This window comes from Procambarus clarkii, chromosome 82 (assembly GCF_040958095.1).
Source record: "Procambarus clarkii isolate CNS0578487 chromosome 82, FALCON_Pclarkii_2.0, whole genome shotgun sequence".
NCBI classification, from domain to species: Eukaryota; Metazoa; Arthropoda; class Malacostraca; order Decapoda; family Cambaridae; genus Procambarus; species Procambarus clarkii.
This window is the reverse complement of record NC_091231.1, coordinates 17,616,476-17,633,857: the sequence shown is the minus strand read 5'-3', so window position 1 is coordinate 17,633,857 and position 17,382 is coordinate 17,616,476. Positions and strand designations below refer to the sequence as shown.

Here is a 17,382-nt window from a genome sequence, read left to right as displayed (position 1 = left end):
TAACACGGAGGGTACGCGAACAAGGGGACATAGGTGGAAACTGAGTACCCAAATGAGCCACAATGTCAGAGTAGTTAACAGATGGAATGCATTTGGCAGTGATGTGGTGGAGGCTGACTCCATACACATTTTCAAATGTAGACATGATAGAGCTCAGTAGGCTGAGGAACCTGTACACCAGTTGATTGGCAGTTGAAAGGTGGGACCGAAGAACCTCAGCTCTACCCTGCAAGAACAGCTAGGTGAGTACACCCCTCCCCCCCCCCCCCGTCTCCATGGACTGCTCCATAAGAGCAGGACTAAATTAAGAAATTGGCATCTGCCACACCAACAACCAATCAGCTGGCGAGTTTCAACCTCCAGGCCACGACGTTCCCTGTGCTTCCCAACTCCTTGGCTGCAACGACGTCCGCATCAGACCAGGGCTCCGCCCCCCACAGGGGACCCAGCACACGGGCGATTGCTGTCCAACCAACATACTCACCAACCAGCCAATGAGCGACCTCGACCACCACAACTCTGATGTGACTGTTACTCAACAGTCGTCATGATGCAAACGAGCTACCTACGATGTCGGTCACAACGGAACTATTACAGCCCCATCAAGCTTCATCAATCCAACCAGAACAAACCCCAACACCAGCAGAAACCGAAACTACGGAACCAGCAACATCAACAACAACAACGTCGTTACCAACTGTACTAAACCCAACAACGACACAGGCCCCAGCTACAGAATCACCGCAACAACGACACAGGCCCCAGCTACAGAATCACCCAAACAACAACACAGGCCCCAGCTACAGAACCACCACAACAAGGACACAGGCCCCAGCTACAGAATCACCCAAACAACGATACAGGCCCAAGCTACAGAACCACCCCAACTACGACACAGGCCCCAGCTACAGAACCACCCCAACAACAACACAGGCCCCAGCTACAGAACCACCTCAACAAGGACACAGGCCCCAGCTACAGAACCAACCCAACTACGACACAGGCCCCAGCTACAGAACCACCCCAACTACGACACAGGCCCCAGCTACAGAACCACCCCAACTACGACACAGGCCCCAGCTACAGAACCACCCCAACTACGACACAGGCCCCAGCTACAGAACCACTGCTTCAACGACACAGGCCCCAGCTACAGAACCACCTCAACAAGGACACAGGCCCCAGCTACAGAACCACCCAAACAACTATACAGGCCCCATCTACAGAACCACCGCAACAACATCACAGGCCCCAGCTGCAGAACCACAGCACCAAAAACACAGGCTCCAGCTGCAGAACCACCGCACGAACTACACAGGCCTCAACTACAGAACCACCGCACCAAAAACACTGGCCCCAGCTACAGAACCACTCCAACAACGACACAGACCCCAGCTACAGAACCACCACACCAACGACACAGGCCCCAGCTACAGAACCACCCCAACTACGACACAGGCCCCAGCTACAGAACCACCCCAACTATGACAAAGGCCCCAGCTATAGAACCACCCCAACTATGACACAGGCCCCAGCTACAGAACCATCCCAACAACGACACAGGCCCCAGCTACAGAACCACCCCAACAAAGACACAGACCCCAGCTACAAAACCAAACCAAAAATGACACAGGCCCTAGCTACAGAACCACCCCAACAAAGACACAGACCCCAGCTACAAAACCAAACCAAAAATGACACAGGCCCCAGCTACAGAAACACCCCAACAACGACACAGGCCACAGTTACAGAACCACCCCAACAACAACACAGGAATCGGCAACAAAACGACCGCAGCAACGACACAGGCCCCAGCTACAGAACCTTTGGGAAATTTTTACCCACTATATCTATGTTATTATCTAAAAATTGTATTATTTCTATATCATATCAAAATCATATCTAAATCATAACAAAATCATATCAAAATCATGTCAGAATCACTATAGATTCATTATACATCTTGATCCTAGATGACAAGGCCTCTGAATACGATCACGTACACCATAGGGCCCTATAGGTGCCTACGTGACTTTGTGCATGATTTCTCAAGAATCCAGAAGCTTCTAGAAGGATTTCTTAATAAAAAAACTATTGGAACTATTGATTCGATTTCTGGTAGGGGTTAAATCGAATCCTGAATAAGAATCAGTAGTACTATCAAGTACTACTTATTATCTTTATATCCTATATCTAATTATATTATAATCACATCTTATCTCAATCATATGTCTAGACAGTAAAAATAATCAATCAATATTCATTGGAAGCTACCCCTCTCAAGGGAGAGAGAGCAGCCATCTCGGGAACAAGCGACCGACTGGGGCACCCCCTGGGCAAAATGTGTGTGTTTACAAACAGTGAACAAGTGTGAGGATGCCTTGCGGACATTAATCGACTTAGGACACCTTATCGAATTATCTTTATCACCAGTGATTACTCTCTAGAACTGGGGGAGTACCTTGACAATATATCGAGAAGGAAAATTCCTAGAACATATATATCTATGTAAGTGAAGAGTGGAACACACAAAGTGACAGTCTCCACCTTCACCTTCATCAACTATCATCCTTCTGCAAACGCAATTAAGGGAATAATCATGTAGTAATGCTACCAGAACAATCTACAGCAAAGCTGTGATATAAAATATCGTGCCTAACTCAACAAGAGAGTTATCCAGTCTGGCACACTTTGTCAGACAGGCACCCGGCATTCAGAGAAGTATATTGAATGTTATTAGAATATTAATTGGCCAATTGTATGCTTGTATAACTTTAATATATCCAATTAGTCTGTCTGTCGGTTATAGAGCGAGGCAATGCCTCATATTTCAGTAAGTTTATTAATATTGTAGTGCAGCAGCTGAATATTTTCAAAGCATAAAGACACTCGCGAGGTAAACAAAGCCTCATGAGTGTTCCTTGTTTGGGAAAAGGTTCAATCAGGCTGATGAACCTCTTCATACAAATTGAATATATAGATAAATATCCTTGAACATATAAATTAAGTTAACAATTGCTTGCTTAGTTATCTTTAATTTATCATACAAGTTCATCCAATTGAATATAATTTTTAGTACTTATTTAACAGTACTTAGACCACATTTAAGGTCATTTATCATACTTCTACAATTTAAATTGTTGTTTATAGTATAGTATATATTAGCTGTTGATAGTTATGGAGCTAGGCTGGACTATGTACATGTTTAAATCCCGGCTTTAAACAGAACCAGTGTTCAGTCATAGAACTGAATTGATTAATAAAATCTTATCCTTGTATGAAAAAATACAAGTTAATATGAGATACTTGTTTCCAGGTGGATTGTGGATCTTCAATCAACCAATCAACTAATTCATTCACCCCACCTGCCCAATACAGCCCACACTCTATCATTAGGAAAACAGGAGCTAGGATTTGCATCCCTAGCTAGAGACTTTAGTTGAATTAATTGCAGAGAGTAATTTTTAATTTAGTACAGTACAAGTCCCTGGTAGTCTCCTCTCATATCAATCCCGGCAGGTTTTTACGACAGAACCGTCCTAACAACAACACAGGCCCTAGCTACAGAACCACCTCACCAACGAAATAGGTCCCAGCTACAGAACCACCGCACTAACAACACAGGCCCCAGCTACAGAACCACACCAACAACGACACAGGCCCAAGCTACTCAACCATCCTAACAACGACACAGATCCCAGCAACAGAACCACCCCAACAACGACACAGGCCCCCAGATAAAGAATCACACCAAAAACGACACAGGCCGCAGCTACAGCACCACCGCACGAAAGACACAGGCCCTAGCTACGGAAACACCCCAATAACGGCATAGGTCCCAGCTACAGAACCACCCCAACAACGACACAGGCCCCAGCTACAGAACCACCGCAACAATGACACAGGTCCCAGCTACCGAACCACCGCAACAATGACACAGGTCCCAGCTACAGAACCACCGCAACAATGACACAGGTCCCAGCTACAGAACCACCGCAACAATGACACAGGTCCCAGCTACAGAACCACCGCAACAATGACACAGGTCCCAGCTACAGAACCACCGCAACAATGACACAGGTCCCAGCTACAGAACCACTGCAACAATGACACAGGTCCCAGCTACAGAACCACCGCAACAATGACACAGGTCCCAGCTACAGAACCACCGCAACAATGACACAGGTCCCAGCTACAGAACCACCGCAACAATGACACAGGTCCCAGCTACAGAACCACCGCAACAATGACACAGGTCCCAGCTACAGAACCACCGCAACAATGACACAGGTCCCAGCTACAGAACCACCGCAACAATGACACAGGTCCAAGCTACAGAACCACCGCAACAATGACACAGGTCCAAGCTACAGAACCACCACAACAACAAAACAAGCCCCAGCTACCGAACAATCCTAACAACGACACAGGCCCAAGCTATAGAACCTTCCCAACAACGACACAAACAACATATACAGAACAACCGCAACAACGACACAGGCCCCAGCCACAGAACAACCCCAACAATGACACAGGCACCACCTAAAGAACCACCCTGACAACGACACAGATACATCAGAGTGGCTTGATGTCACCAGCAGAGTCCCACAGGGCTCAGTACATGGACCCATCCTGTTTCTAATATATGTAAACGATCTTCCGGAGGGTATTGACACGTTGCTCTCAATGTTTGCTGATGATGCAAAAATTATGAGAAGAATGAAGACGGATGAAGATAGACAGAGACTACAGGATGACCTGGACAAACTTGAGGAATTGTCTAGAAAATGGCTGCTAAAGCTCAACTCAGGAAAGTGTAAGGTAATGAAATTAGGGGAAGGGAGCAGGAGGCTGAACACAAGGTATCATCTGGGAGGTGAAATCCTGCAAGAGGCAAATAGAGAGAAAGATCTGGGGGTCGATATCACACCGAACCTGTCCCCAGAGCCCCACATCAAAAGAATATCATCAGCGGCATATGCTAGACTGATCAACATAAGAACTGCCTTTAGAAACTTGTATAAGGAATCGTTCAGGACTCTGTATACCAATTACGTAAGACCAATCCTGGAGTATGCAGATCCAGCCAGGAGTCCATACCTAGTTAAACACAAGACAAAGTTAGAGAACATTCAGCGGTATGCCACCAGGCTCGTCCCGGAACTGACAGGAATGAGCAAGAGGAAAGGCTAGAGGAGCTGAACCTCACATCCCTGGAAAACAGAAGAGTAAGGGGAGACATGATAACCACCTACAAAATTCTCAGGGGAATTGACAGGGTGGACAAAGACAAACACTTCAGCACGGGTGGGACACGAACAAGGGGACACAAGTGGAAACTTAGTACCCAGATGAGCCACAGAGACGTTAGAAAGAATTTTTTCAGTGTCACAGTAGTTAATATATGGAATGCACTAGGAAATGATGTGGTGGCGGCTGACTCCATACAGTTTCAAATGTAGATATGATAGAGCCCAGTAGGTTCAGGACCTACTGGGTCCTGGTTCAGTACATCAGTTGATTGACAGTTGAGAGGCGGGAAAAAAGAGCCAAAGTTCAACACCCACAAGCACAATTAGGTGAGTACAGGCCCCAGCTACATAAAGACTACAACAACGATACAGGCTCTAGCTACAGAACCACCGCACCAAAGACACAGACCCCAGCTACAGAACCACCCAACAACGACACAGGCCCCAGCTACAGTACCACCCAACAACGTCACAGGCCCCAGCTACAGTACCACCCAACAACGTCACAGGCCCCAGCTACAGTACCACCCAACAACGTCACAGGCCCCAGCTACAGTACCACCCAACAACGTCACAGGCCCCAGCTACAGAACCACCCCAACAACGTCACAGGCCCCAGCTACAGAACCACCCCAACAACGTCACAGGCCCCAGCTACAGTACCACCCCAACAACGACACAGGCCCCAGCTACAGAACCACCCAACAACGTCACAGGCCCCAGCTACAGAACCACCCAACAACGTCACAGGACCCAGCTGCAGTACCACCCAACAACGTCACAGGCCCCAGCTACAGAACCACCCAACAACGTCACAGGCCCCAGCTACAGTACCACCCAACACCGTCACAGGCCCCAGCTACAGAACCACCCCAACAACGTCACAGGCCCCAGCTACAGAACCACCCAACAACGTCACAGGCCCCAGCTACAGAACCACCCAACAACGTCACAGGCCCCAGCTACAGAACCACCCAACAACGTCACAGGCCCCAGCTACAGTACCACTCCAACAACGACACAGGCCCCAGCTACAGAACCACCCAACAACGTCACAGGCCCCAGCTACAGAACCACCCCAACAACGTCACAGGCCCCAGCTACAGAACCACCCAACAACGTCACAGGCCCCAGCTACAGAACCACCCCAACAACGTCACAGGCCCCAGCTACAGAACCACCCAACAACGTCACAGCCCCCAGCTACAGAACCACTCAACAACGTCACAGGCCCCAGCTACAGAACCACCCAACAACGACACAGGCCCCAGCTACATTACCACCCAACAACGACACAGGCCCCAGCTACAGTACCACCCAACAACGTCACAGGCCCCAGCTACAGTACCACCCAACAACGTCACAGGCCCCAGCTACAGAACCACCCAACAACGACACAGGCCCCAGCTACAGTACCACCCAACAACGTCACAGGCCCCAGCTACAGTACCACCCCAACAACGTCACAGGCCCCAGCTACAGTACCACCCAACAACGACACAGGCCCCAGCTACAGTACCACCCAACAACGTCACAGGCCCCAGCTACAGTACCACCCAACAACGTCACAGGCCCCAGCTACAGTACCACCCAACAACGACACAGGCCCCAGCTACAGTACCACCCAACAACGTCACAGGCCCCAGCTACAGAACCACCCCAACAACGACACAGGCCCCAGCTACAGAACCACCCAACAACGACACAGGCCCCAGCTACAGTACCACCCAACAACGACACAGGCCCCAGCTACAGAACCACCCAACAACGTCACAGGCCCCAGCTACAGAACCACCCCAACAACGTCACAGGCCCCAGCTACAGAACCACCCAACAACGTCACAGGCCCCAGCTACAGAACCACCCCAACAACGTCACAGGCCCCAGCTACAGAACCACCCAACAACGTCACAGGCCCCAGCTACAGAACCACTCAACAACGTCACAGGCCCCAGCTACAGAACCACCCAACAACGACACAGGCCCCAGCTACAGTACCACCCAACAACGACACAGGCCCCAGCTACAGTACCACCCAACAACGTCACAGGCCCCAGCTACAGTACCACCCAACAACGTCACAGGCCCCAGCTACAGAACCACCCAACAACGACACAGGCCCCAGCTACAGTACCACCCAACAACGTCACAGGCCCCAGCTACAGTACCACCCCAACAACGTCACAGGCCCCAGCTACAGTACCACCCAACAACGACACAGGCCCCAGCTACAGTACCACCCAACAACGTCACAGGCCCCAGCTACAGTACCACCCAACAACGTCACAGGCCCCAGCTACAGTACCACCCAACAACGACACAGGCCCCAGCTACAGTACCACCCAACAACGTCACAGGCCCCAGCTACAGAACCACCCCAACAACGACACAGGCCCCAGCTACAGAACCACCCAACAACGACACAGGCCCCAGCTACAGTACCACCCAACAACGTCACAGGCCCCAGCTACAGTACCACCCAACAACGACACAGGCCCCAGCTACAGAACCACCCAACAACGTCACAGGCCCCAGCTACAGTACCACCCAACAACGTCACAGGCCCCAGCTACAGAACCACCCCAACAACGTCACAGGCCCCAGCTACAGAACCACCCCAACAACGTCACAGGCCCCAGCTACAGAACCACCCCCAACAACGTCACAGGCCCCAGCTACAGAACCACCCCAACAACGTCACAGGCCCCAGCTACAGAACCACCCCAACAACGTCACAGGCCCCAGCTACAGTACCACCCAACAACGTCACAGGCCCCAGCTACAGAACCACCCAACAACGTCACAGGCCCCAGCTACAGAACCACCCCAACAACGTCACAGGCCCCAGCGACAGTACCACCCAACAACGTCACAGGCCCCAGCTACAGAACCACCCCAACAACGTCACAGGCCCCAGCTACAGTACCACCCAACAACGTCACAGGCCCCAGCTACAGTACCACCCAACAACGTCACAGGCCCCAGCTACAGAACCACCCCAACAACGTCACAGGCCCCAGCTACAGTACCACCCAACAACGTCACAGGCCCCAGCTACAGAACCACCCCAACAACGTCACAGGCCCCAGCTACAGAACCACCCCAACAACGTCACAGGCCCCAGCTACAGAACCACCCCAACAACGTCACAGGCCCCAGCTACAGTACCACCCAACAACGTCACAGGCCCCAGCTACAGTACCACCCCAACAACGACACAGGCCCCAGCTACAGTACCACCCAACAACGTCACAGGCCCCAGCTACAGAACCACCCCAACAACGTCACAGGCCCCAGCTACAGTACCACCCAACAACGACACAGGCCCCAGCTACAGTACCACCCAACAACGTCACAGGACCCAGCTACAGTACCACCCAACAACGTCACAGGCCCCAGCTACAGTACCACTCCAACAACGTCACAGGCCCCAGCTACAGAACCACCCCAACAACGTCACAGGCCCCAGCTACAGAACCACCCCAACAACGTCACAGGCCCCAGCTACAGAACCACCCAACAACGTCACAGGCCCCAGCTACAGAACCACCCAACAACGTCACAGGCCCCAGCTACAGAACCACCCAACAACGTCACAGGCCCCAGCTACAGTACCACTCCAACAACGACACAGGCCCCAGCTACAGAACCACCCAACAACGTCACAGGCCCCAGCTACAGAACCACCCCAACAACGTCACAGGCCCCAGCTACAGAACCACCCAACAACGTCACAGGCCCCAGCTACAGAACCACCCCAACAACGTCACAGGCCCCAGCTACAGAACCACCCAACAACGTCACAGCCCCCAGCTACAGAACCACTCAACAACGTCACAGGCCCCAGCTACAGAACCACCCAACAACGACACAGGCCCCAGCTACATTACCACCCAACAACGACACAGGCCCCAGCTACAGTACCACCCAACAACGTCACAGGCCCCAGCTACAGTACCACCCAACAACGTCACAGGCCCCAGCTACAGAACCACCCAACAACGACACAGGCCCCAGCTACAGTACCACCCAACAACGTCACAGGCCCCAGCTACAGTACCACCCCAACAACGTCACAGGCCCCAGCTACAGTACCACCCAACAACGACACAGGCCCCAGCTACAGTACCACCCAACAACGTCACAGGCCCCAGCTACAGTACCACCCAACAACGTCACAGGCCCCAGCTACAGTACCACCCAACAACGACACAGGCCCCAGCTACAGTACCACCCAACAACGTCACAGGCCCCAGCTACAGAACCACCCCAACAACGACACAGGCCCCAGCTACAGAACCACCCAACAACGACACAGGCCCCAGCTACAGTACCACCCAACAACGACACAGGCCCCAGCTACAGAACCACCCAACAACGTCACAGGCCCCAGCTACAGAACCACCCCAACAACGTCACAGGCCCCAGCTACAGAACCACCCAACAACGTCACAGGCCCCAGCTACAGAACCACCCCAACAACGTCACAGGCCCCAGCTACAGAACCACCCAACAACGTCACAGGCCCCAGCTACAGAACCACTCAACAACGTCACAGGCCCCAGCTACAGAACCACCCAACAACGACACAGGCCCCAGCTACAGTACCACCCAACAACGACACAGGCCCCAGCTACAGTACCACCCAACAACGTCACAGGCCCCAGCTACAGTACCACCCAACAACGTCACAGGCCCCAGCTACAGAACCACCCAACAACGACACAGGCCCCAGCTACAGTACCACCCAACAACGTCACAGGCCCCAGCTACAGTACCACCCCAACAACGTCACAGGCCCCAGCTACAGTACCACCCAACAACGACACAGGCCCCAGCTACAGTACCACCCAACAACGTCACAGGCCCCAGCTACAGTACCACCCAACAACGTCACAGGCCCCAGCTACAGTACCACCCAACAACGACACAGGCCCCAGCTACAGTACCACCCAACAACGTCACAGGCCCCAGCTACAGAACCACCCCAACAACGACACAGGCCCCAGCTACAGAACCACCCAACAACGACACAGGCCCCAGCTACAGTACCACCCAACAACGTCACAGGCCCCAGCTACAGTACCACCCAACAACGACACAGGCCCCAGCTACAGAACCACCCAACAACGTCACAGGCCCCAGCTACAGTACCACCCAACAACGTCACAGGCCCCAGCTACAGAACCACCCCAACAACGTCACAGGCCCCAGCTACAGAACCACCCCAACAACGTCACAGGCCCCAGCTACAGAACCACCCCCAACAACGTCACAGGCCCCAGCTACAGAACCACCCCAACAACGTCACAGGCCCCAGCTACAGAACCACCCCAACAACGTCACAGGCCCCAGCTACAGTACCACCCAACAACGTCACAGGCCCCAGCTACAGAACCACCCAACAACGTCACAGGCCCCAGCTACAGAACCACCCCAACAACGTCACAGGCCCCAGCGACAGTACCACCCAACAACGTCACAGGCCCCAGCTACAGAACCACCCCAACAACGTCACAGGCCCCAGCTACAGTACCACCCAACAACGTCACAGGCCCCAGCTACAGTACCACCCAACAACGTCACAGGCCCCAGCTACAGAACCACCCCAACAACGTCACAGGCCCCAGCTACAGTACCACCCAACAACGTCACAGGCCCCAGCTACAGAACCACCCCAACAACGTCACAGGCCCCAGCTACAGAACCACCCCAACAACGTCACAGGCCCCAGCTACAGAACCACCCCAACAACGTCACAGGCCCCAGCTACAGTACCACCCAACAACGTCACAGGCCCCAGCTACAGTACCACCCCAACAACGACACAGGCCCCAGCTACAGTACCACCCAACAACGTCACAGGCCCCAGCTACAGAACCACCCCAACAACGTCACAGGCCCCAGCTACAGTACCACCCAACAACGACACAGGCCCCAGCTACAGTACCACCCAACAACGTCACAGGACCCAGCTACAGTACCACCCAACAACGTCACAGGCCCCAGCTACAGTACCACTCCAACAACGTCACAGGCCCCAGCTACAGAACCACCCCAACAACGTCACAGGCCCCAGCTACAGAACCACCCCAACAACGTCACAGGCCCCAGCTACAGTACCACCCCAACAACGTCACAGGCCCCAGCTACAGTACCACCCAACAACGTCACAGGCCCCAGCTACAGTACCACCCCAACAACGTCACAGGCCCCAGCTACAGTACCACCCAACAACGTCACAGGCCCCAGCTACAGTACCACCCCAACAACGACACAGGCCCCAGCTACAGTACCACCCAACAACGTCACAGGCCCCAGCTACAGAACCACCCCAACAACGTCACAGGCCCCAGCTACAGAACCACCCCAACAACGTCACAGGCCCCAGCTACAGTACCACCCCAACAACGTCACAGGCCCCAGCTACAGTACCACCCAACAACGTCACAGGCCCCAGCTACAGTACCACCCAACAACGTCACAGGCCCCAGCTACAGTACCACTCAACAACGTCACAGGCCCCAGCTACAGAACCACCCCAACAACGTCACAGGCCCCAGCTACAGTAACCACCCAACAACGTCACAGGCCCCAGCTACAGTACCACCCAACAACGTCACAGGCCCCAGCTACAGTACCACCCAACAACGTCACAGGCCCCAGCTACAGTACCACCCAACAACGTCACAGGCCCCAGCTACAGTACCACCCAACAACGTCACAGGCCCCAGCTACAGTACCACCCAACAACGTCACAGGCCCCAGCTACAGTAACCACCCAACAACGTACACAGGCCCCAGCTACAGTACCACCCAACAACGTCACAGGCCCCAGCTACAGTACCACCCAACAACGTCACAGGCCCCAGCTACAGTACCACCCAACAACGTCACAGGCCCCAGCTACAGTACCACCCAACAACGTCACAGGCCCCAGCTACAGTACCACCCAACAACGTCACAGGCCCCAGCTACAGTACCACCCAACAACGTCACAGGCCCCAGCTACAGTACCACCCAACAACGTCACAGGCCCCAGCTACAGTACCACCCAACAACGACACAGGCCCCAGCTACAGTACCACCCAACAACGTCACAGGCCCCAGCTACAGTACCACCCAACAACGACACAGTCCCCAGCTACAGTACCACTCAACAACGTCACAGGCCCCAGCTACAGTACCACTCAACAACGACACAGTCCCCAGCTACAGTACCACTCAACAACGACACAGTCCCCAGCTACAGTACCACCCAACAACGTCACAGGCCCCAGCTACAGTACCACCTCAACAACGTCACAGGCCCCAGCTACAGTACCACCCAACAACGACACAGGCCCCAGCTACAGTACCACCCAACAACGTCACAGGCCCCAGCTACAGTACCACTCCAACAACGACACAGACCCCAGCTACAGTACCACTCAACAACGTCACAGGCCCCAGCTACAGTACCACTCAACAACGACACAGTCCCCAGCTACAGTACCACTCAACAACGTACACAGTCCCCAGCTACAGTACCACCCAACAACGTCACAGGCCCCAGCTACAGTACCACTCAACAACGACACAGTCCCCAGCTACAGTACCACCCAACAACGACACAGGTCCCAGCTACAGTACCACTCAACAACGACACAGGCCCCAGCTACAGTACCACCCAACAACGACACAGGTCCCAGCTACAGTACCACTCAACAACGACACAGTCCCCAGCTACAGTACCACTCCAACAACGACACAGGTCCCAGCTACAGTACCACCCAACAACGACACAGTCCCCAGCTACAGAAGCACTCCAACAACGACACAGTCCCCAGCTACAGAAGCACTCCAACAACGACACAGGTCCCAGCTACAGTACCACTCAACAACGACACAGGCCCCAGCTACAGTACCACCCAACAACGACACAGGTCCCAGCTACAGTACCACTCAACAACGACACAGTCCCCAGCTACAGTACCACTCCAACAACGACACAGGTCCCAGCTACAGTACCACCCAACAACGACACAGGTCCCAGCTACAGTACCACTCAACAACGACACAGTCCCCAGCTACAGTACCACTCCAACAACGACACAGGTCCCAGCTACAGTACCACCCAACAACGTCACAGGCCCCAGCTACAGTACCACTCCAACAACGACACAGGCCCCAGCTACAGAACCACCCCAACAACGACACAGTCCCCAGCTACAGTGCCACTCCAACAACGACACAGGCCCCAGCTACAGTACCACTCCAACAACGACACAGGCCCCAGCTACAGAAGCACTGCAACAAGCAACTGTACCACAAGATGTACTAGAAGAGATGGAAATCACCTACATCGAACCAGTATCCGAAGTAATACCAGACAGAACAGACAAGAGCAAACCATGTTACTGTCACCTTATCTCACAGGATGACGAGTTCTATGCAACAGCAATTCTAGAAAAAAAAAACCGGACAGAAAATGCAGCCGCTCTTCGCCAACAGGAACAGTGTCAAATTCACTCACCCAATACTCGTCCATTATTCCACAGTGGAACGATACGTAGACCCCAGCATCCTGCACACAAACATCATCGACCCCATCTTCAGGAAGAATAAGTGGAGTGAGAACGACTTCTCTACCAAGGACAACGACCCGGAAGGAACTCCGATACCAAAGATAGCGTGTGGACAATTTAGGCGAAAATACCACGTCATACCTACAGCACCTCGACCACCACCACCTCGACCCCCGAATAACAGTTTAAAGAACGATAAGGTTCGCCAACACCATTGGGAAGACGCCTCCTCCAAGCTAGACAGAGCACCTCATCTGAACCAGGCCATTACCAAACCGCCTCACCACTAGCTTCCTGCCGCTGTTGACAAACTCAAGACCAGGTCAAGACCAAAAACCAGATGCCAATCTAAAGTAGAAATGCCACTGAACTCTCAAGCCTCTTCTCTTCACATCCAAATCCTTTTCCAATAATATCATCTACCCATCCTTCTTCCCATCTTCTGCTTCTTTGGGTCAGAAAGTAAAGAAAAACGCCAGTCACAGAGAACCTTAAACAGTACAGAACATGGTGAAGGACGCCAGACACAACAACAAACAGTACAGAACATGGTGAAGGACGCCAGACACAACAACAAACAGTACAGAACATGGTGAAGGACGCCAGACACAACAACAAACAGTACAGAACATGGTGAAGGACGCCAGACACAACAACAAACAGTACAGAACATGGTGAAGGACGCCAGACACAACAACAAACAGTACAGAACATGGTGAAGGACGCCAGACACAACAACAAACAGTACAGAACATGGTGAAGGACGCCAGACACAACAACAAACAGTACAGAACATGGTGAAGGACGCCAGACACAACAACAAACAGTGCAGAACATGGTGCAGGACGCCAGACACAACAACAAACAGTGCAGAACATGGTGAAGGACGCCAGACACAACAACAAACAGTGCAGAACATGGTGAAGGACGCCAGACACAACAACAAACAGTGCAGAACATGGTGAAGGACGCCAGACACAACACCAAACAGTGCAGAACATGCTGAAGGACGCCAGACACAACACCAAACAGTGCAGAACATGGTGAAGGACGCCAGACACAACACTATATGAGAAAGGGGATGAAAATATATTCAAATAATACTCAATAATAAACTTCAACAGAGCCTCTTCACTTCCTTACTTACAGTACAGGTACGTCGTCTTAAACGTGAAATAGATAACATATTTTTCAATATTCATTGACTAGGACATATTAAAGCAAGAAATTATTTCTCACTCACCAGACCGATTACTGTACACAGTCACTCTGAGAGAAGTGAGGAGAAGAACCTGACAACAGCGAGAGTGGCACCTCACAAGCGCCCCCAACACACTCCATCAGTGGGTGAAGCCCAGCGCCCCCAACACACTCCTTCAGTGGGTGAAGCCCAGCGCCTCCAACACACTCCTTCAGTGGGTGAAGCCCAGCACCCCAACACACTCCCTCAGTGGGTGAAGCCCAGCGCCCCCAACACACTCCTTCAGTGGGTGAAGCCCAGCGCCTCCAACACACTCCTTCAGTGGGTGAAGCCTAGCGCCTCCAACACACTCCTTCAGTGGGTGAAGCCCAGCACCCCAACACACTCCCTCAGTGGGTGAAGCCCAGCGCCCCCAACACACTCCCTCAGTGGGTGAAGCCCAGCGCCCCCAGCACACTCCTTCAGTGGATGAAGCCCAGCGCCCCCAGCACACTCCTGCAGTGGGTGAAGCCCAGCGCCTCCAACACACTCCTTCAGTGGGTGAAGCCCAGCGCCCCCAGCACACTCCTGCAGTGGGTGAAGCCCAGCGCCTCCAACACACTCCTTCAGTGGGTGAAGCCCAGCGCCCCAACACACTCCCTCAGTGGGTGAAGCCCAGCGCCCCCAACACACTCCCTCTGTGGGTGAAGCCCAGCGCCCCCAACACACTCCCTCAGTGGGTGAAGCCCAGCGCCCCCAGCACACTCCTTCAGTGGATGAAGCCCAGCACCCCCAGCACACTCCTTCAGTGGGTGAAGCCCAGCGCCTCCAACACACTCCTTCAGTGGGTGAAGCCCAGCGCTCCCAACACACTCCTTCAGTGGGTGAAGCCCAGCGCCCCCAACACACTCCCTCAGTGGGTGAAGCCCAGCGCCCCCAACACACTCCTTCAGTGGATGAAGCCCAGCACCCCCAGCACACTCTTTCAGTGGGTGAAGCCCAGCGCTCCCAACACACTCCTTCAGTGGGTGAAGCCCAGCGCCCCCAACACACTCCCTCAGTGGGTGAAACCCAGCGCCCCCAGCACACTCCTTCAGTGGGTGAAGCCCAGCGCCCCCAGCACACTCCTTCAGTGGGTGAAGCCCAGCGCCTCCAACACACTTCTTCAGTGGGTGAAGCCCAGCGCCTCTAAAACACTCCCTCAGTGGGTGTAGCCCAGCGCTCCCAACACACTCCCTCTTGGGTGAAGCCCAGCGCCTTCAGCACACTCCTTCAGTGGGTGAAGCCCAGCGCCTTCAGCACACTCCTTCAGTGGGTGAAGCCCAGCGCTCCCAACACACTCCTTCAGTGGGTGAAGCCCAGCGCCTCCAGCACACTTCTTCAGTGGGTGAAGCCCAGAGCCCCCAGCACAATCCTTCAGTGGGGGAAGCCCAGCGCCTCCAACGTACTCCCTCAGTGGGTGAAGCCCAGCGCCTCCAACACACTCCCTCAGTGGGTGAATCTCAGCGCCCCCAACACACTCCTTCAGTGGGTGAAGCTCAGCGCCTCCAACACACTCCTTCAGTGGGTGAAGCTCAGCGCCCCCAACACACTCCTTCAGTGGGTGAAGCTCAGCGCCCCCAACACACTCCTTCAGTGGGTGAAGCTCAGCGCCTCCAACACACTCCTTCAGTGAGTGAAGCCCAGCGCCCCCAGCACACTTCTTCAGTGGGTGAAGCCCAGCATTTCCAACACACTCCCTCAGAGGGTGAAGCCCAGCGCCTTCAACACACTCCCTCAGTGGGTGAAGCCCAGCGCCCCCATCACACTCCCTCAGTGGGTGAATCTCAGCGCCCCCAACACACTCTCTCAGTGGGTGAAGCCCAGCGCCTCAGCTCTTTTGGGGTGCTGGGAGGCTTCCCTCGGCGGTAAACTTCACACACACACACACACACACACACACACCCAGCTTGACCAGGTGGGACGACCCGCCGGGGAGCTACCTGATTGTGCTGTGAGTGGTGACTGTGATCAGTGGTACAGTGAATTAGTGAACTGTCACATAACGATACAGTGACTGACTCCAGAGCTCTGTGTAGACAGAGAAGAACCAACCTCATCAATCACCTAGTGGGAGACAACGAAGGATAACCATCGTCATCATACATCGCCCTGCCCTTACTCATCTGGTTGTGTGCACGGGAGGCAGACTGGTATGTACCCCCCTCTCTGGTCAATTAATCAGGTGTACAGAATGAGGTAAAAGATTTTCAAATTCTCGTTCAGGATATCATATATATTTAAAAATCTCAGAGTGGCTCATTTAGGCAGAGGTAACGCATAAGGGATATCTTGACACATACAAGCACGCCCGCCCACGTACGTATCTACGCACACAAGTGTG

At 53.5% G+C, this 17,382-nt stretch overlaps 2 protein-coding genes across 2 annotated transcripts; both read left to right on the top strand.

Moving 5' to 3' along the window:
* Positions 1-570: 570 nt before the first annotated feature.
* On the top strand, positions 571-1,488 carry LOC138358183 (uncharacterized). The gene has a single exon (XM_069315686.1). It carries the CDS (start codon positions 571-573, stop codon positions 1,486-1,488), a length of 918 nt encoding a protein of 305 aa, XP_069171787.1.
* Positions 1,489-1,519: 31 nt separating this feature from the next.
* Positions 1,520-16,674, top strand: LOC138358182 (mucin-2-like). Its single transcript, XM_069315685.1, has 5 exons — positions 1,520-1,808; positions 12,424-13,647; positions 13,793-14,019; positions 15,450-15,663; positions 16,205-16,674. Exons 1-5 carry the CDS (start codon positions 1,520-1,522, stop codon positions 16,672-16,674), a joined length of 2,424 nt encoding a protein of 807 aa, XP_069171786.1.
* Positions 16,675-17,382: the final 708 nt, after the last annotated feature.

What these genes read in the sequence shown, in the direction of transcription:
- LOC138358183 (XM_069315686.1), top strand. Translation starts at nt 571, where the DNA reads ATGTCGGTCACAACGGAACTATTACAGCCCCATCAAGCTTCATCAATC.
- LOC138358182 (XM_069315685.1), top strand. Translation starts at nt 1,520, where the DNA reads ATGACACAGGCCCCAGCTACAGAACCATCCCAACAACGACACAGGCCC. An exon ending in AACAGACAAGAGCAAACCAT is followed by an intron (nt 13,648 to 13,792) that starts GTTACTGTCACC and finishes ATTATTCCACAG; the next exon opens with TGGAACGATACGTAGACCCC. An exon ending in ACAGTTTAAAGAACGATAAG is followed by an intron (nt 14,020 to 15,449) that starts GTTCGCCAACAC and finishes ACACTCCCTCAG; the next exon opens with TGGGTGAAGCCCAGCGCCCC.